Raw genomic sequence first — 19,886 nt, 5'->3', positions numbered from 1 at the left:
CCTAGTGCCCATCCAAAGGAACAATAATAACTACACAAACCTATACAATAGGGGCCTACAAACCTTCAGTTCTGGAAGAGTTATTGACCAAACTGTGTTGAGCGAGACTCAAGACTCAGTGTCACTCACTAGTCGTCGCCTACTGCAGTGATCAGGAGCATAGCTATTTTCCCAGGGTACAATGTTTCCAGGGCTCAAAATTCCCAAGGTACAACTTTCCGAGGGCTTAAAGTTCCCAGGGTTCCATATTCCTATGTTAGCTGAACCCCAACCCTGGGGACATAGGACCCTTTGTCATGCAATTATTTGTCCTATATATCTAGGGATCATAGGACATGGGAACATAAGAATGACTCCCTATATCTTTATAGTCAAAAAGAAACAATGAATCTGTCAACAAATCTGAACAAATTTTGTTGGTCAACTTTCTACTTTTATTACTTTCATTTAAGCTTCTTGACTGTCACATTGTAATTCAACGGTTTTATTCTGAATCCTAATAAAATCCAGTAGCACTAATCAATGTTTTCTGATGAATTTAACAGCTACCAGAGTTTGTTCAGGAGTCAACAGGTACGAGCAAACACTCTTTTCTCCACTTTGACACTATGACATCATCTATGAGACAGGAAGTGTTCATGAAATTGTAATGTCTTCCACAGTAATGAGACTCTGCTGTCCGCTGGTCTCGTGAGCGCCCCCTGTAGTATCGACCTGCAGCAGTACGCTTGCTCTCCGGTAAGAAGACGACAAGCAGAAAACTCTTTTACAATGAGCTGATATTGATGATCTTCTGGGGATCTATGTCCCTCCAGAGAGCAAATGTGCAGCAGTTTCTGGAATCATCTTGATATTTCCTGAACTGTGATCTCCACTGATGAAATCCTTTGTGTTCGTAGCTCACAGGCTTCACTGCTGAAAACCTGGCTGGACTTCTGAAGTGTCAACTATCCAGCAGCAGCAGTTACTCCAAGGAGATCTGGAAGTTGCTTTTCACCAAAACAAACAATGTTCTCGATGGAGCCCTCAGCATCTTTTCCAGCACGGCAGCAAATATGGTAAATAAGCCTTGTACAACTCTGCTCTAGTGTTACTTGGAAGATTGACTGGGAATATGGCAATAATTCCTCCTCATTACATCATCAGTCTCAGCCAATCAGAGGTGATGTCGTGTCCCAAGTGCTGGATGTGATTGGCGAGCTGAGATTGGAGCGCATCAGTCCTGACCAATGGAGTGACGTTACTTTCATCAGCATGTTGTTGGGTCAATATCTGAAGCCGCTTCTACCGTTCGTGTCACCATCCCTACTGCAGTGCACTAGCAGCAAAAACCTCAGCTGCCAAACTTACCAGCACATGTAAGAAAAGCATTTCCTCAACAATTGCTCAAGACTATCGTTGATAAGTTGATAAGATGCTTTGTTCAACATTATTTCCAACCATATCTCAGTTTGGCAGAGTTCCCGCTTATCAATGAGACCCAAGGAAGGAACATGGTGGAATTTTTCATCTTGCCCTTCCTCAGAAACGCAACAGGTGAGGTGGAGGTGTGCAGTGGTTTGAGGCAGAATGTCCCTCATGTTGAGCTTCTGGAGTTCATGAAGGTGATTTGACTGTGTGTGTTGTGTGTCAGATGCGGGCTGTCTGTCGAGTGCTAACAACAGTACTGAGTGGCTGCTGAAGAACTTTGGTTCATTCGTTCAGTCTGTGTCTCTCACAGAACTGCTCTCCATCAACGCACGCTTTGATCCCGTATGTATCCTCACAAGTGATATAATCAAAAAACAAAGATGACAAGAAGGTTAAATAACCTCCAACATCATCAGTGTTATCTGTAGGACTTTTCCACTCAGTGTTGCTTCCTTGTTCTTCTGTGTGTCTTTAGTTGGAGACCCTGGTCTATCTGTCTCCAGTGCAGATGGTTGGACTGATGGTTGTAGATCTACCTGGTCTTCCACAGAAAGAAGTCATCATCAATAGAGTGTTTGATCATCTGCTAGTGTCTCCTGTGGATCGAGGACTTCCTGATGTTCTTCAAAACCTGCTCTTACTCCCACAGACGGTAAAACTCACTGGGATGTTTTCAATGGCTCTGCTTCAAACCGTAGTGAGATGGCCATCCAGAAGGCAATTTTGGGCATCATGGGTGTGATTGTGACAAAGTCATTTCCAAACAGTAGACAGCAAAATTATGAGGACTCATCCAATATTATAACAGAATTATGTGTCTCGTTAAACAATCCCAGAATACAATAAGGAACATTTTGTGAAATATTTAATCTAACGGATGTTATTCAGGGTAGACGCCTTATTATATTTTTCTACAAATGAAAATGAGGTTTTGTGGGAGAGACGTACAGTCTAATGCAACATTCAAAATGACTTTTCAGAACAATTCCAGGTAACAAAAGACTCTTGAAAACATGTTGTGAAAATGAAATGTTACGCACGAGTCACACGACCCTAAATCAGAGCAACCCAAACAACAGACTGAGATGTGATTGTAGGTTAAATACACAGTGGTCAGAGTTTGATGAATGAGATATGTGATGAAGACACTGACGCCTGTTTGTGTTTCCTCAGACCGTAATACAGTGCAGCTCCCTCACACTGATGTAAGTGTACTTGAGCCTCTCCTGTCATGTTATTGAGTCTCTGGTGTCCCTTGTGATGAAATCTCCTCTAATCCTGTGTTTCTTTCTCAGTTTTGAGAGGCTGTTTCAGGCTCTACCTTTCCTGCCGTCAGACATCGGGACTCTGGTCTTCCACACAACTGGAGAACTCAAGAAGAAAGCAGTGCCAGGTGATTCTCAGTCTTTGTGTCTTCATCATCTCTCACTGTTGACTTCACTAGAAGATCAGCATGTTTCTCAGTATTTTTGATGGAATTAATGATCAAATGTGTGTCTCTTATTTACAGGCTGCTCACTTCCTGAACCTCCAACAGTAAGAGATTGTTTTTAACACAATTCTCCGTATAGACCTCTTTCAGTCTTATAGGAATCCTCTCTATGCCTCACTCTTTAAAATGTTTTCACAAAACTCAAAGCATTCAGAGATTTAAAAAAACTTGTTTTACATTTTGTCTTTAATTTTGTTCTACCTTTTTTCTTCTGTTTCAGTGTCTGATCACACCTGTGAATGGTAAGTGTATTTGTACACCTTGCATTGTTCTGATCTTTACTACTCTGTGTCTAATCGAGTCTGAATGAACGCTGCGATGAGCTTAACCTGCATTACTCCACTAGACCACATCCATAAGCACTAAGCCCAGCTTTTCTCAGATTTCCTCCCTATTGAGTGTGTTACATTGGCAGCTGTTGTCTGTACAGATCTATGGGCAGCCCTAGTGCCCATCCAAAGGAACAATAATAACTACACAAACCTATACAATAGGGGCCTACAAACCTTCAGTTCTCAGCTTCATACAACGCTAATTGCGAGTAGCCTGTTGAACAAGCAAACTGAAACCGATAAATAGCTTAAATATATAATCAAATCCTTGTACAAATACCTTTCAAAAAGGTCATGCCAGTAGTTTACAAGACTAGTCGATTTTGTGATTTAGATTTTAGAGAGAATCCAAACAAGATTTGCCCAGCATTGGATGTTCTGAAAGAGTTATTGACCAAACTGTGTTGAGCGAGACTCGAGACTCAGTGTCACTCAGTCGTCACCTACTGCAGTGATCAGGAGCATAGCTATTTTCCCAGGGTACAATGTTTCCAGGGCTCAAAATTCCCAAGGTACAACTTTCCGAGGGCTTAAAGTTCCCAGGGTTCCATATTCCTATGTTAGCTGAACCCCAACCCTGGGGACATAGGACCCTTTGTCATGCAATTATTTGTCCTATATATCTAGGGATCATAGGACATGGGAACATAAGAATGACTCCTTATATCTTTATAGTCAAAAAGAAACAATGAATCTGTCAACAAATCTGAACAAATTTTGTTGGTCAACTTTCTACTTTTATTACTTTCATTTAAGCTTCTTGACTGTCACATTGTAATTCAACGGTTTTATTCTGAATCCTAATAAAATCCAGTAGCACTAATCAATGTTTTCTGATGAATTTAACAGCTACCAGAGTTTGTTCAGGAGTCAACAGGTACGAGCAAACACTCTTTTCTCCACTTTGACACTGTGACATCATCTATGAGACAGGAAATGTTCACGAAATTGTAATGTCTTCCACAGTAATGAGACTCTGCTGTCCGCTGGTCTCGTGAGCGCCCCCTGTAGTATCGACCTGCAGCAGTACGCTTGCTCTCCGGTAAGAAGACTACAAGCAGAAAACTCTTTTACAATGAGCTGATATTGATGATCTTCTGGGGATCTATGTCCCTCCAGAGAGCAAATGTGCAGCAGTTTCTGGAATCATCATGATATTTCCTGAACTGTGATCTCCACTGATGAAATCCTTTGTGTTCGTAGCTCACAGGCTTCACTGCTGAAAACCTGGCTGGACTTCTGAAGTGTCAACTATCCAGCAGCAGCAGTTACTCCAAGGAGATCTGGAAGTTGCTTTTCACCAAAACAAACAATGTTCTCGATGGAGCCCTCAGCATCTTTTCCAGCATGGCAGCAAATATGGTGAATAAGCCTTGTACAACTCTGCTCTAGTGTTACTTGGAAGATTGACTGGGAATATGGCAATAATTCCTCCTCATTACATCATCAGTCTCAGCCAATCAGAGGGGGTGTCGTGTCCCAAGTGCTGGATGTGATTGGCGAGCTGAGATTGGAGCGCATCAGTCCTGACCAATGGAGTGACGTTACTTTCATCAGCATGTTGTTGGGTCAATATCTGAAGCCGCTTCTACCGTTCGTGTCACCATCCCTACTGCAGTGCACTAGCAGCAAAAACCTCAGCTGCCAAACTTACCAGCACATGTAAGAAAAGCATTTCCTCAACAATAGCTCAAGACTATCGTTGATAAGTTGATAAGATGCTTTGTTCAACATTATTTCCAACCATATATCAGTCTGGCAGAGTTCCCGCTTATCAATGAGACCCAAGGAAGGAACATGGTGGAATTTTTCATCTTGCCCTTCCTCAGAAACGCAACAGGTGAGGTGGAGGTGTGCAGTGGTTTGAGGCAGAATGTCCCTCATGTTGAGCTTCTGGAGTTCATGAAGGTGATTTGACTGTGTGTGTTGTGTGTCAGATGCGGGCTGTCTGTCGAGTGTTAACGACAGTACTGAGTGGCTGCTGAAGAACTTTGGTTCGTTCGTTCAGTCTGTGTCTCTCACAGAACTGCTCTCCATCAACGCACGCTTTGATCCCGTATGTATCTTCACAAGTGATACAATCAAAAAATAAAGATGACAAGAAGGTTAAATAACCTCCAACATCATCAGTGTTATCTGTAGGACTTTTCCACTCAGTGTTGCTTCCTTGTTCTTCTGTGTGTCTTTAGTTGGAGACCCTGGTCTATCTGTCTCCAGTGCAGATGGTTGGACTGATGGTTGTAGATCTACCTGGTCTTCCACAGAAAGAAGTCATCATCAATAGAGTGTTTGATCATCTGCTAGTGTCTCCTGTGGATCGAGGACTCTCTGATGTTCTTCAAAATCTGCTCTTACTCCCACAGACGGTAAAGCTTGCTCTGATGTTTTCAATGGCTCTGCTTCAAATCGTAGTGAGATGGCCATCCAGAAGGCAATTTTGGGCATCATGGGTGTGATTGTGACAAAGTCATTTCCAAACAGTAGACAGCAAAATTATGAGGACTCATCCAATATTATAACAGAATTATGTGTCTCGTTAAACAATCCCAGAATACAATAAGGAACATTTTGTGAAATATTTAATCTAACGGATGTTATTCAGGGTAGACGCCTTATTATATTTTTCTACAAATGAAAATGAATTTTTGTGGGAGAGACGTACAGTCTAATGCAACATTCAAAATGACTTTTCAGAACAATTCCAGGTAACAAAAGACTCTTGAAAACATGTTGTGAAAATGAAATGTTACGCACGAGTCACACGACCCTAAATCAGAGCCACCCAAACAACAGACTGAGATGTGATTGTAGGTTAAATACACAGTGGTCAGAGTTTGATGAATGAGATATGTGATGAAGACACTGACGCCTGTTTGTGTTTCCTCAGACCGTAATACAGTGCAGCTCCCTCACACTGATGTAAGTGTACTTGAGCCTCTCCTGTCATGTTATTGAGTCTCTGGTGTCCCTTGTGATGAAATCTCCTCTAATCCTGTGTTTCTTTCTCAGTTTTGAGAGGCTGTTTCAGGCTCTACCTTTCCTGCCGTCAGACATCGGGACTCTGGTCTTCCACACAACTGGAGAACTCAAGAAGAAAGCAGTGCCAGGTGATTCTCAGTCTTTGTGTCTTCATCATCTCTCACTGTTGACTTCACTAGAAGATCAGCATGTTTCTCAGTATTTCTGATGGAATTAATGATCAAATGTGTGTCTCTTATTTACAGGCTGCTCACTTCCTGAACCTCCAACAGTAAGAGATTGTTTTTAACACAATTCTCCTTATAGACCTCTTTCAGTCTTATAGGAATCCTCTCTATGCCTCACTCTTTAATATGTTTTCACAAAACTCAAAGCATTCAGAGATTTAAAAAAAACTTGTTTTACATTTTGTCTTTTATTTTGTTCTACCTTTTTTCCTCTGTTTCAGTGTCTGATCACACCTGTGAATGGTAAGTGTATTTGTACACCTTGCATTTTTCTGATCTTTACTACTCTGTGTCTAATCGAGTCTGAATGAACGCTGCGATGAACTGAACCTGCATTACTCCACTAGACCACATCCATAAGCACTAAGCCCAGCTTTTCTCAGATTTCCTCCCTATTGAGTGTGTTACATTGGCAGCTGTTGTCTGTACAGATCTATGGGCAGCCCTAGTGCCCATCCAAAGGAACAATAATAACTACACAAACCTATACAATAGGGGCCTACAAACCTTCAGTTCTCGGCTCCCTACAACGCTAATTGCGAGTAGCCAGTTGGACAAGCAAACTGAAACCGATAAATAGCTTAAATATATAATCAAATCCTTGTACAAATACCTTTCAAAAAGGTCATGCCAGTAGTTTACAAGACTAGTCGATTTTGTGATTTAGATTTTAGAGAGAATCCAAACAAGATTTGCCCAGCATTGGATGTTCTGAAAGAGTTATTGACCAAACTGTGTTGAGCGAGACTCGAGACTCAGTGTCACTCAGTCGTCACCTACTGCAGTGATCAGGAGCATAGCTATTTTCCCAGGGTACAATGTTTCCAGGGCTCAAAATTCCCAAGGTACAACTTTCCGAGGGCTTAAAGTTCCCAGGGTTCCATATTCCTATGTTAGCTGAACCCCAACCCTGGGGACATAGGACCCTTTGTCATGCAATTATTTGTCCTATATATCTAGGGATCATAGGACATGGGAACATAAGAATGACTCCTTATATCTTTATAGTCAAAAAGAAACAATGAATCTGTCAACAAATCTGAACAAATTTTGTTGGTCAACTTTCTACTTTTATTACTTTCATTTAAGCTTCTTGACTGTCACATTGTAATTCAACGGTTTTATTCTGAATCCTAATAAAATCCAGTAGCACTAATCAATGTTTTCTGATGAATTTAACAGCTACCAGAGTTTGTTCAGGAGTCAACAGGTACGAGCAAACACTCTTTTCTCCACTTTGACACTGTGACATCATCTATGAGACAGGAAGTGTTCATGAAATTGTAATGTCTTCCACAGTAATGAGACTCTGCTGTCCGCTGGTCTCGTGAGCGCCCCCTGTAGTATCGACCTGCAGCAGTACGCTTGCTCTCCGGTAAGAAGACGACAAGCAGAAAACTCTTTTACAATGAGCTGATATTGATGATCTTCTGGGGATCTACGTCCCTCCAGAGAGCAAATGTGCAGCAGTTTCTGGAATCATCATGATATTTCCTGAACTGTGATCTCCACTGATGAAATCCTTTGTGTTCGTAGCTCACAGGCTTTACTGCTGAAAACCTGGCTGGACTTCTGAAGTGTCAACTATCCAGCAGCAGCAGTTACTCCAAGGAGATCTGGAAGTTGCTTTTCACCAAAACAAACAATGTTCTCGATGGAGCCCTCAGCATCTTTTCCAGCATGGCAGCAAATATGGTAAATAAGCCTTGTACAACTCTGCTCTAGTGTTACTTGGAAGATTGACTGGGAATATGGCAATAATTCCTCCTCATTACATCATCAGTCTCAGCCAATCAGAGGTGATGTTGTGTCCCAAGTGCTGGATGTGATTGGTGAGCTGAGATTGGAGCGCATCAGTCCTGACCAATGGAGTGACGTTACTTTCATCAGCATGTTGTTGGGTCAATATCTGAAGCCACTTCTACCGTTCGTGTCACCATCCCTACTGCAGTGCACTAGCAGCAAAAACCTCAGCTGCCAAACTTACCAGCACATGTAAGAAAAGCATTTCCTCAACAATAGCTCAAGACTATCGTTGATTATTTGATAAGATGCTTTGTTCAACATTATTTCCAACCATATCTCAGTCTGGCAGAGTTCCCGCTTATCAATGAGACCCAAGGAAGGAACATGGTGGAATTTTTCATCTTGCCCTTCCTCAGAAACGCAACAGGTGAGGTGGAGGTGTGCAGTGGTTTGAGGCAGAATGTCCCTCATGTTGAGCTTCTGGAGTTCATGAAGGTGATTTGACTGTGTGTGTTGTGTGTCAGATGCGGGCTGTCTGTCGAGTGTTAACGACAGTACTGAGTGGCTGCTGAAGAACTTTGGTTCGTTCGTTCAGTCTGTGTCTCTCACAGAACTGCTCTCCATCAACGCACGCTTTGATCCCGTATGTATCTTCACAAGTGATATAATCAAAAAACAAAGATGACAAGAAGGTTAAATAACCTCCGACATCATCAGTGTTATCTGTAGGACTTTTCCACTCAGTGTTGCTTCCTTGTTCTTCTGTGTGTCTTTAGTTGGAGACCCTGGTCTATCTGTCTCCAGTGCAGATGGTTGGACTGATGGTTGTAGATCTAACTGGTCTTCCACAGAAAGAAGTCATCATCAATAGAGTGTTTGATCATCTGCTAGTGTCTCCTGTGGATCGAGGACTTCCTGATGTTCTTCAAAACCTGCTCTTACTCCCACAGACGGTAAAACTCACTGGGATGTTTTCAATGGCTCTGCTTCAAACCGTAGTGAGATGGCCATCCAGAAGGCAATTTTGGGCATCATGGGTGTGATTGTGACAAAGTCATTTCCAAACAGTAGACAGCAAAATTATGAGGACTCATCCAATATTATAACAGAATTATGTGTCTCGTTAAACAATCCCAGAATACAATAAGGAACATTTTGTGAAATATTTAATCTAACGGATGTTATTCAGGGTAGACGCCTTATTATATTTTTCTACAAATGAAAATGAGGTTTTGTGGGAGAGACGTACAGTCTAATGCAACATTCAAAATGACTTTTCAGAACAATTCCAGGTAACAAAAGACTCTTGAAAACATGTTGTGAAAATGAAATGTTACGCACGAGTCACACGACCCTAAATCAGAGCAACCCAAACAACAGACTGAGATGTGATTGTAGGTTAAATACACAGTGGTCAGAGTTTGATGAATGAGATATGTGATGAAGACACTGACGCCTGTTTGTGTTTCCTCAGACCGTAATACAGTGCAGCTCCCTCACACTGATGTAAGTGTACTTGAGCCTCTCCTGTCATGTTATTGAGTCTCTGGTGTCCCTTGTAATGAAATCTCCTCTAATCCTGTGTTTCTTTCTCAGTTTTGAGAGGCTGTTTCAGGCTCTACCTTTCCTGCCGTCAGACATCGGGACTCTGGTCTTCCACACAACTGGAGAACTCAAGAAGAAAGCAGTGCCAGGTGATTCTCAGTCTTTGTGTCTTCATCATCTCCCACTGTTGACTTCACTAGAAGATCAGCATGTTTCTCAGTATTTCTGATGGAATTAATTATCAAATGTGTGTCTCTTATTTACAGGCTGCTCACTTCCTGAACCTCCAACAGTAAGAGATTGTTTTTAACACAATTCTCCTTATAGACCTCTTTCAGTCTTATAGGAATCCTCTCTATGCCTCACTCTTTAATATGTTTTCACAAAACTCAAAGCATTCAGAGATTTAAAAAAAACTTGTTTTACATTTTGTCTTTAATTTTGTTCTACCTCTTTTCCTCTGTTTCAGTGTCTGATCACACCTGTGAATGGTAAGTGTATTTGTATACCTTGCATTTTTCTGATCTTTACTACTCTGTGTCTAATCGAGTCTGAATGAACGCTGCGATGAGCTTAACCTGCATTACTCCACTAGACCACATCCATAAGCACTAAGCCCAGCTTTTCTCAGATTTCCTCCCTATTGAGTGTGTTACATTGGCAGCTGTTGTCTGTACAGATCTATGGGCAGCCCTAGTGCCCATCCAAAGGAACAATAATAACTACACAAACCTATACAATAGGGGCCTACAAACCTTCAGTTCTCGGCTCCCTACAACGCTAATTGCGAGTAGCCAGTTGGACAAGCAAACTGAAACCGATAAATAGCTTAAATATATAATCAAATCCTTGTACAAATACCTTTCAAAAAGGTCATGCCAGTAGTTTACAAGACTAGTCGATTTTGTGATTTAGATTTTAGAGAGAATCCAAACAAGATTTGCCCAGCATTGGATGTTCTGAAAGAGTTATTGACCAAACTGTGTTGAGCGAGACTCGAGACTCAGTGTCACTCAGTCGTCACCTACTGCAGTGATCAGGAGCATAGCTATTTTCCCAGGGTACAATGTTTCCAGGGCTCAAAATTCCCAAGGTACAACTTTCCGAGGGCTTAAAGTTCCCAGGGTTCCATATTCCTATGTTAGCTGAACCCCAACCCTGGGGACATAGGACCCTTTGTCATGCAATTATTTGTCCTATATATCTAGGGATCATAGGACATGGGAACATAAGAATGACTCCTTATATCTTTATAGTCAAAAAGAAACAATGAATCTGTCAACAAATCTGAACAAATTTTGTTGGTCAACTTTCTACTTTTATTACTTTCATTTAAGCTTCTTGACTGTCACATTGTAATTCAACGGTTTTATTCTGAATCCTAATAAAATCCAGTAGCACTAATCAATGTTTTCTGATGAATTTAACAGCTACCAGAGTTTGTTCAGGAGTCAACAGGTACGAGCAAACACTCTTTTCTCCACTTTGACACTGTGACATCATCTATGAGACAGGAAGTGTTCATGAAATTGTAATGTCTTCCACAGTAATGAGACTCTGCTGTCCGCTGGTCTCGTGAGCGCCCCCTGTAGTATCGACCTGCAGCAGTACGCTTGCTCTCCGGTAAGAAGACGACAAGCAGAAAACTCTTTTACAATGAGCTGATATTGATGATCTTCTGGGGATCTACGTCCCTCCAGAGAGCAAATGTGCAGCAGTTTCTGGAATCATCATGATATTTCCTGAACTGTGATCTCCACTGATGAAATCCTTTGTGTTCGTAGCTCACAGGCTTTACTGCTGAAAACCTGGCTGGACTTCTGAAGTGTCAACTATCCAGCAGCAGCAGTTACTCCAAGGAGATCTGGAAGTTGCTTTTCACCAAAACAAACAATGTTCTCGATGGAGCACTCAGCATCTTTTCCAGCACGGCAGCAAATATGGTAAATAAGCCTTGTACAACTCTGATCTGGTGTTACTTGGAAGATTGACTGGGAATATGGCAATAATTCCTCCTCATTACATCATCAGTCTCAGCCAATCAGAGGTGATGTCGTGTCCCAAGTGCTGGATGTGATTGGCGAGCTGAGATTGGAGCGCATCAGTCCTGACCAATGGAGTGACGTTACTTTCATCAGCATGTTGTTGGGTCAATATCTGAAGCCACTTCTACCGTTCGTGTCACCATCCCTACTGCAGTGCACTAGCAGCAAAAACCTCAGCTGCCAAACTTACCAGCACATGTAAGAAAAGCATTTCCTCAACAATTGCTCAAGACTATCGTTGATAAGTTGATAACATGCTTTGTTCAACATTATTTCCAACCATATCTCAGTCTGGCAGAGTTCCCGCTTATCAATGAGACCCAAGGAAGGAACATGGTGGAATTTTTCATCTTGCCCTTCCTCAGAAACGCAACAGGTGAGGTGGAGGTGTGCAGTGGTTTGAGGCAGAATGTCCCTCATGTTGAGCTTCTGGAGTTCATGAAGGTGATTTGACTGTGTGTGTTGTGTGTCAGATGCGGGCTGTCTGTCGAGTGTTAACGACAGTACTGAGTGGCTGCTGAAGAACTTTGGTTCGTTCGTTCAGTCTGTGTCTCTCACAGAACTACTCTCCATCAACGCACGCTTTGATCCCGTATGTATCTTCACAAGTGATATAATCAAAAAACAAAGATGACAAGAAGGTTAAATAACCTCCAACATCATCAGTGTTATCTGTAGGACTTTTCCACTCAGTGTTGCTTCCTTGTTCTTCTGTGTGTCTTTAGTTGGAGACCCTGGTCTATCTGTCTCCAGTGCAGATGGTTGGACTGATGGTTGTAGATCTACCTGGTCTTCCACAGAAAGAAGTCATCATCAATAGAGTGTTTGATCATCTGCTAGTGTCTCCTGTGGATCGAGGACTTCCTGATGTTCTTCAAAATCTGCTCTTACTCCCACAGACGGTAAAACTCACTGGGATGTTTTCAATGGCTCTGCTTCAAACCGTAGTTAGATGGCCATCCAGAAGGCAATTTTGGGCATCATGGGTGTGAAATAATCCCAGAATAAAATGAGGCAAAATTAGTGAAAATTTTCATTTAACGGACCTTATTCAGGGTAGACGCCTTATTATATTTTTCTACAAATGAAAATGAGGTTTTGTGGGAGAGTCGTACAGTCTAATGCAACATTCAAAATGACTTTTCAAAACAATTCCTGGTAACAAAAGACTCTTAAAAACATGTTGTGAAAATGAAATGTTACACACGAGTCACACGACCCTAAATCAGAGCCACCCAAACAACAGACTTAGATGTGATTGTAGGTTAAATACACAGTGGTCAGAGTTTGATGAATGAGATATGTGATGAAGACACTGACGCCTGTTTGTGTTTCCTCAGACCGTAATACAGTGCAGCTCCCTCACACTGATGTAAGTGTACTTGAGCCTCTCCTGTCATGTTATTGAGTCTCTGGTGTCCCTTGTGACGAAATCTCCTCTAATCCTGTGTTTCTTTCTCAGTTTTGAGAGGCTGTTTCAGGCTCTACCTTTCCTGCCGTCAGACATCGGGACTCTGATCTTCCACACAACTGGAGAACTCAAGAAGAAAGCAGTGCCAGGTGATTCTCAGTCTTTGTGTCTTCATCATCTCTCACTGTTGACTACACTAGAAGATCAGCATGTTTCTCAGTATTTCTGATGGAATGAATGATCAAATGTGTGTCTCTTATTTACAGGCTGCTCACTTCCTGAACCTCCACCTGCTCCAACAGTAAGAGATTGTTTTAACAAAATTTTCCTTCTGAATCTCTTACAGTCCTACAGGATTCCTTTCATTAAATCACTCTTTAAAACCTCTTCACAAAGCTGCAAGATACACAGTACATAAAAACATTTTTCATTTACATTTTGTCTTTTATCTTGTTTTCCTGTGTTCATCTGTTTCAGTGTGTAATCACTCCAGTGAATGGTAAGTGCATTTATACTCTACGTTTGTTTCTAAAGTTAACTAATCAGGGCTTCTGATCGAGTCCTTAAGAATATTGCGATAATCTGAACCCTCATTCGTCCACTACCGACCATCCTCAAGATCTGAGCTCAGGGTTGCTGTGATCTCTGATCAGACGCTCCCTATTGAGTGTGCTATACTGGCATCTCTTGGTACGGTATATAAGCTTTATATATAAAACAGGTCCCCTCACTCCTTCATACTTTGCTCTGTATAAAGCCAATTGCGAGTAGTCTGTTGGAAAAGCACACTGAAACACAAACGCTAAACGATTTTTAACAGGTTAAAGATAATATAAAATTAATTCATTATGATTTTTACATTTCCGAAGGTTCAAGCCCAGTCATTTTCAATTCTAGGAGATGTTTGGGAAGGAATTTGAAAATAAGATTTGCCCAGCACTGGATATTGTTTAGAGGGACTTATTGACCGAACAGTGTTGAACGAGACTCGAGACTCAATGTCACTCACTGGTCGTCACCTACTGCTGTCTCCATGTAGCCAACAGAAAGAGTCACTGATCAGATCTGCCAACAAGTCTGAACCAGTGTTGTTTTGATCAAGTTTATACTTTTATTACTTTTTCTTAACCTTTTTGACTGTCATATTGTAATTCAATGGTGTTATTCTGAACCCTAATGAAATCCAGTAGCACTAATCAATGTTTTCTGATGAATTTAACAGCTACCAGAGTTTGTTCAGGAGTCAACAGGTACGAGCAAACACTCTTTTCTCCACTTTGACACTGTGACATCATCTATGAGACAGGAAGTGTTCATGAAATTGTAATGTCTTCCACAGTAATGAGACTCTGCTGTCCGCTGGTCTCGTGAGCGCCCCCTGTAGTATCGACCTGCAGCAGTACGCTTGCTCTCCGGTAAGAAGGCGACAAGCAGAAAACTCTTTTACAATGAGCTGATATTGATGATCTTCTGGGGATCTACGTCCCTCCAGAGAGCAAATGTGCAGCAGTTTCTGGAATCATCATGATATTTCCTGAACTGTGATCTCCACTGATGAAATCCTTTGTGTTCGTAGCTCACAGGCTTCACTGCTGAAAACCTGGCTGGACTTCTGAAGTGTCAACTATCCAGCAGCAGCAGTTACTCCAAGGAGATCTGGAAGTTGCTTTTCACCAAAACAAACAATGTTCTCGATGGAGCACTCAGCATATTTTCCAGCACGGCAGCAAATATGGTAAATAAGTCTTGTACAACTCTGCTCTAGTGTTACTTGGAAGATTGACTGGGAATATGGCAATAATTCCTCCTCATTACATCATCAGTCTCAGCCAATCAGAGGGGATGTCGTGTCCCAAGTGCTGGATGTGATTGGGGAGCTGAGATTGGAGCGCATCAGTCCTGACCAATGGAGTGACGTTACTTTCATCAGCATGTTGTTAAGTCAATATCTGAAGCCGTTTCTACCGTTCGTGTCACCATCCCTACTGCAGTGCACTAGCAGCAAAAACCTCAGCTGCCAAACTTACCAGCACATGTAAGAAAAGCATTTCCTCAACAATAGCTCAAGACTATCCTTGATAAGTTGATAAGATGCTTTGTTCAACATTATTTCCAACCATTTCTCAGTCTGGCAGAGTTCCCGCTTATCAATGAGACGCAAGGAAGGAACATGGTGGAATTTTTCATCTTGCCCTTCCTCAGAAACACAACAGGTGAGGTGGAGGTGTGCAGTGGTTTGAGGCAGAATGTCCCTCATGTTGAGCTTCTGGAGTTCATGAAGGTGATTTGACTGTGTGTGTTGTGTGTCAGATGCGGGCTGTCTGTCGAGTGCTAACGACAGTACTGAGTGGCTGCTGAAGAACTTTGGTTCGTTCGTTCAGTTTGTGTCTCTCACAGAACTGCTCTCCATCAACGCACACTTTGATCCGGTATGTCTTTACTTCTTCGTCAAAGAACATGATAGAAGAAGAAATACAATAATCTTGACGAACATCATCAGTGTTATCTGTAGAACTTTTCCTCTAATGTTTGCCTTCTTGTTCTTCTGTGTGTCTTTAGTTGGAGACGCTGGACAATCTTTCTCCAGTGCAGATGGTTGGACTGATGGTTAATGGTCTTCCTGACCTTCAACAGAATGATGTTATCAACAGAGTGTTTGATCATCTTCTAGTGTCTCCTGTGGATCGAGGACTTCCTAAAGTTCTTGAGCTCCTGTATGTTTACTCCACAATGGTGAGAAGTGTTTCAGAGTTATGGCTGGAAGTATTTGGCCATTTCTAGAACCACACAGCAGTCTCGGTTCATACAGTAGAAGTTTTTTTGCAAACACTTTTCTGTGATTGATTGAACTGTAATGTCATAGATCTTCTTCGCTATTATGCTATCGATCAAGCTTGTGTTATGTTTCATGTTATTGCTGCATCCAGCTAATGTCCTCTATATGGAAATCAATGAGTTTAATTTATATACATACTGGTTTTCTGTTCCAGAGTCCACTCAGCTGTCAAACCAACCAGATAATGTAAGTGTTTGTTTATTAATAACCAAGAGAGGCCGAGACATCAATGTTTGGATCTTCTTGACTGCTTCTTCTCTGTTATAATCAGCTTCACGCGACTTGACCACATCCTGAGATCAGCAGCGGGGGATCTGGAGCCCGTCATCTGGGCAAGCGTTTATAACTTCAGTCTCACAGCACCAGCAGGTCAGCACGGTGCCATCTGTGCTTCTCTGAGCCATCATGTCTGTTCCCCGTGTTCCTTAATGCTGTTTCTGACTTTCCCACAGGTTGCTCTCTACTCCCAGTTTTGGATGAGGTATGTCTGTTATTTAAAGTTATTTTACAGAACTCTAAACTAGCGTTTTGTTCGGTACATTTCTCACCGTATTTGTCTTTTCCTCCACAGTGTCCTTTGACTCCATACAACGGTAGTCAGCGACTCCTCTTCATCTCTGTCACTGTGTGATCATGTGTGAGTGTGCAGTAATGTGTTGTGTGTCTGTGTATGTGATGTTTCCCTCTGTTTGTGTATTTCAGAGACTCGAGTGTGTCGTGGAGTGGACAGGTAGAGTGAGGTTTTAATGACTGCTTCATTTTTCTGTTTCCCCACCTTGACTTTGATTACTTGTGTCATCTCTGTCCTCAGTTCTGCATTACAGCTCTTCCTGTACAACGGAGATGCTGCAAAGAGGCTTTGTGACTTCAGTATCGCAGAATATGCATGTACCCCGGTAATCAGACATGAGTCTCTATCCCAGAATGCACCTCTCTGATCAGGCATGAGGCAGTTGTGTCAACAGTTGTGTTCGGATGTGCATCAGGTGCTGAATGTCAGTGTGGAGCAGCTGGTGTCTCTGCTGGACTGTCACCTGTCCGCTGATGTCATTGGGTCACCTGACCTGTCCGCTGATGTCATCGGATCACCTGAGAGCTGGAAGCTCCTCCTGACCAGAGTCTCGCAGCTGCTGGACGCCGCACTCATCACGCTCTCCAACAGGGTATGAGACAGCTGGGTTCACAGTCACTTCCCATGAAGCATTGCATGACAATGTGTTCATGACAAACGTTCTGACAAACGTAGTAACATTTAACCCTTGTGCCACATAGGTCCATAGTGGACAGAAATGTCAATGTTTAAAAACTATCATAAAAATGTGAAGCTTGGGAACACAGACTTAAGTTTGGTCTCATTTTAAAGAAGACCCTTGGCAGATTATTGTTGAAGTAAAAAGTTTAAAAAGTAAAACCAAAAAAGTTATAGAGGTTTAAGTTTATGAAAATGATTTATGAACATTATTTCATTTATTCATTTTATATTTTATGAAATGGTTTGAACGCTAAAACTGCTCGAAAATCAAAGCCATAAATATAAAAAGTTATGTTCTAAATTGGAGGTTGATATCTAAAAAAAATGAGCTTTCAGTGAGATTTTGTTTTGGCGTAGTACCAAACCTTCCCCTTTAGATGCAGTAAAACGTCTCGGGTTACTATTGTAACCCTCGTTCCCTGAGTAGGGAACGAGACGCTGCATCGATACTCGATGCTTTGGGGAATGCCTTCGGCATGAAGCGTCTGAAGTCAACTATGGAATTGTTCTCAGGGGCGCGAAAAGTGTGGCCGAGGGATGCAGCGTCTCGTTCCCTACTCAGGGAACGAGGGTTACAATAGTAACCCGAGACGTTCCCTTTCGTAAGGGAACTCCTGCTGCATCGATACTCGACGCTTTGGGGAACGAATACCCACGCCGCCACACTGAGAGAATACGCCTTGGTGTAAAGCATCTGGCACACTCACGGACGATAGGAATGGGTAGAGGGCAGATCCAACCTAGCTTGTTTCATAAGATTTGGTGTAAGAAGGGGAGATCTGAAGCCGAAGGCTCGACTGACCTCATGGATGGGAACCCCAGACAGTAGAAAGTATTAGATAAGAGGTGAAGGCAAAAGCGCACCTTGTATTTCAGATATGAGTGGTTTCTGCAGATAACCAACTTTCTAATTGATAAAGGGGAATAGCTCCTAACCCTTGATACATCACTAGATGGATTGACTCCTCCCAGCCTGAGGCCTAACATAGGAACCTCCAAGGCTAAGACCTTTACCATCTGACACATGCGATGGAGGATGGAATACCTGAAGAATCATGATATTGCCTACAGGCACCTCAGTACCGAAGCCAGTGGGCAGTAATTAACTGGGTTCAATGCCGCCCCTAACTTTAAATATTTAGTTCCTAGTAGAGTGGGGTTCTAGAATGGATGACCTAACCGCCTCGGTGGAAAGGGCAACCTATTTAAGGTTGGGTCCCCCTCAGGGGCCAGACCCATAGTCTCCATAACTCCGGCCGTGGATGAAATAATGTACCACCGGACTCAGGGAGGACTCTCCAAGAGACTAATAAGGTCCGAGAACCAAATTCAGGCTGGCCAGTACGGAGCTACAAGGAGTAAACTCACACCGTACCGCCTGACCCTTTCTAGAACCCCAGGGAGCAGAGCGATCGGGGGAAGAGCGTACAGTCGTGACCTCGGCCACATCTGTACCATGGCATCCAAGCCCAAAGGAGCTGGATGTGTGAGAGAGTACCAGAGCGGGCAATGAGAGTTCTCATGAGAAGCGAACAGGTCAACCTCCGCCCGGCCAAACTCTCTCCATATAAGCTCAACCACTTCAGGGTGGAGCCACCATTCCCCGGGCCTCAGCCCCTGCCTCGACAGGATGTCTGCTCCCAAATTATCAACCCCAGGAATATAAATAGATCTAACAGAGAGAAATTTATCCTGGGACAAAAGAATAATCTGATGCGCCAGTCTACAAAGAGGGCGTGATCTCAAACCTCCTTGGCAGTTGATATAAGAGACCACCGACATATTGTCTGTCCTAAAAAAAACATGATGGCCTCTGAGGTCCACAAGGAAGTGCCTCAGGGCAAAAAATACAGCCAACATCTCCAAGCGATTAATATGCCATGAGAGATGATGGTCCTTCCAAGTACCTCGGGTGTAACGGCCCTCCATAACCGCACCCCAGCCCGTGAGGGACGCATCCGTAGTCAAAGTCTTCCTCTGACACGGTGCTCCCAGAACTGGGCCTTGAGACAGGAACCATGGTTTCTTCCACATGACCAGAGAACGAAGGCATCTGCGCGTAACTCTGATCATGCGAAAAGGGTTTCCCAGAGGAGAAAACCCCTTGGTCCTGAGCCACCACTGCAAGGCCCTCATATGGAGCAGACCAAAAGGCACTACTGTGGAAGCTGCAGCCATAAGACCCAAAACTCTTTGAAGGTGTTTGACAGTGATGGCCTGGCCTAACCTAATACTCTTCATTGTGTTTAAGATAGTATTTATATGAGCAGGAGACAATTGTGCCCGCATCGTGACTGAGTCCCACTCTACTCCCAGGAACGTAGTCCTCTGAAGAGGAGTTAAGGAACTTTTCTTCACATTGAGTCTCAACCCCAAGCACCTCAGATGACGCAAAACAACATCGTGATGTTGAATTGCCAGTTCTTTCGACTGAGCCAAAATGAGCCAGTCATCTATATAATTTAAGATACGGACCCCCTGAAGTCTCAGTGGAGCAAGGGCCACGTCCATACATTTAGTGAAGGTGTGAGGGGATAAGGCTAGGCCGAAAGGAAGAACCCTATATTGATAAGCCTTTCCCCCAAAAGCGAATCTAAGGAACTTCCTGTGA

General features: G+C 42.7%; 1 protein-coding gene across 1 annotated transcript in view; it reads left to right on the top strand.

The window, feature by feature from the left end:
* Positions 1–19,886, top strand: part of mslnb (mesothelin b) — a 65,956-nt gene that overhangs the window by 15,628 nt on the left and 30,442 nt on the right. Inside the window, exons 33-90 of the mRNA XM_082164492.1 lie at positions 546–573; positions 663–738; positions 900–1,058; positions 1,147–1,358; positions 1,451–1,536; positions 1,634–1,752; positions 1,886–2,062; positions 2,584–2,615; positions 2,706–2,803; positions 2,921–2,946; positions 3,123–3,144; positions 4,084–4,111; positions 4,201–4,276; positions 4,438–4,596; positions 4,685–4,896; positions 4,989–5,074; positions 5,172–5,290; positions 5,424–5,600; positions 6,122–6,153; positions 6,244–6,341; positions 6,459–6,484; positions 6,662–6,683; positions 7,623–7,650; positions 7,740–7,815; positions 7,977–8,135; positions 8,224–8,435; positions 8,528–8,613; positions 8,711–8,829; positions 8,963–9,139; positions 9,661–9,692; positions 9,783–9,880; positions 9,998–10,023; positions 10,201–10,222; positions 11,162–11,189; positions 11,279–11,354; positions 11,516–11,674; positions 11,763–11,974; positions 12,067–12,152; positions 12,250–12,368; positions 12,502–12,678; positions 13,117–13,148; positions 13,239–13,336; positions 13,454–13,488; positions 13,665–13,686; positions 14,410–14,437; positions 14,527–14,602; positions 14,764–14,922; positions 15,011–15,222; positions 15,315–15,400; positions 15,498–15,616; positions 15,747–15,920; positions 16,178–16,209; positions 16,295–16,392; positions 16,476–16,504; positions 16,595–16,616; positions 16,726–16,753; positions 16,835–16,919; positions 17,010–17,186. Coding sequence (XP_082020618.1) covers positions 546–573; positions 663–738; positions 900–1,058; positions 1,147–1,358; positions 1,451–1,536; positions 1,634–1,752; positions 1,886–2,062; positions 2,584–2,615; positions 2,706–2,803; positions 2,921–2,946; positions 3,123–3,144; positions 4,084–4,111; positions 4,201–4,276; positions 4,438–4,596; positions 4,685–4,896; positions 4,989–5,074; positions 5,172–5,290; positions 5,424–5,600; positions 6,122–6,153; positions 6,244–6,341; positions 6,459–6,484; positions 6,662–6,683; positions 7,623–7,650; positions 7,740–7,815; positions 7,977–8,135; positions 8,224–8,435; positions 8,528–8,613; positions 8,711–8,829; positions 8,963–9,139; positions 9,661–9,692; positions 9,783–9,880; positions 9,998–10,023; positions 10,201–10,222; positions 11,162–11,189; positions 11,279–11,354; positions 11,516–11,674; positions 11,763–11,974; positions 12,067–12,152; positions 12,250–12,368; positions 12,502–12,678; positions 13,117–13,148; positions 13,239–13,336; positions 13,454–13,488; positions 13,665–13,686; positions 14,410–14,437; positions 14,527–14,602; positions 14,764–14,922; positions 15,011–15,222; positions 15,315–15,400; positions 15,498–15,616; positions 15,747–15,920; positions 16,178–16,209; positions 16,295–16,392; positions 16,476–16,504; positions 16,595–16,616; positions 16,726–16,753; positions 16,835–16,919; positions 17,010–17,186 — 5,474 coding nt within the window. The remainder of the gene's footprint in view (positions 1–545; positions 574–662; positions 739–899; positions 1,059–1,146; positions 1,359–1,450; positions 1,537–1,633; positions 1,753–1,885; positions 2,063–2,583; positions 2,616–2,705; positions 2,804–2,920; positions 2,947–3,122; positions 3,145–4,083; positions 4,112–4,200; positions 4,277–4,437; positions 4,597–4,684; positions 4,897–4,988; positions 5,075–5,171; positions 5,291–5,423; positions 5,601–6,121; positions 6,154–6,243; positions 6,342–6,458; positions 6,485–6,661; positions 6,684–7,622; positions 7,651–7,739; positions 7,816–7,976; positions 8,136–8,223; positions 8,436–8,527; positions 8,614–8,710; positions 8,830–8,962; positions 9,140–9,660; positions 9,693–9,782; positions 9,881–9,997; positions 10,024–10,200; positions 10,223–11,161; positions 11,190–11,278; positions 11,355–11,515; positions 11,675–11,762; positions 11,975–12,066; positions 12,153–12,249; positions 12,369–12,501; positions 12,679–13,116; positions 13,149–13,238; positions 13,337–13,453; positions 13,489–13,664; positions 13,687–14,409; positions 14,438–14,526; positions 14,603–14,763; positions 14,923–15,010; positions 15,223–15,314; positions 15,401–15,497; positions 15,617–15,746; positions 15,921–16,177; positions 16,210–16,294; positions 16,393–16,475; positions 16,505–16,594; positions 16,617–16,725; positions 16,754–16,834; positions 16,920–17,009; positions 17,187–19,886) is intronic.

Source organism: Leuciscus leuciscus, assembly GCF_965113295.1.
Source record: "Leuciscus leuciscus genome assembly, chromosome: 3".
Classification (NCBI taxonomy): domain Eukaryota; kingdom Metazoa; phylum Chordata; class Actinopteri; order Cypriniformes; family Leuciscidae; genus Leuciscus; species Leuciscus leuciscus.
This window is presented reverse-complemented; position numbering and strand designations above follow the sequence as displayed.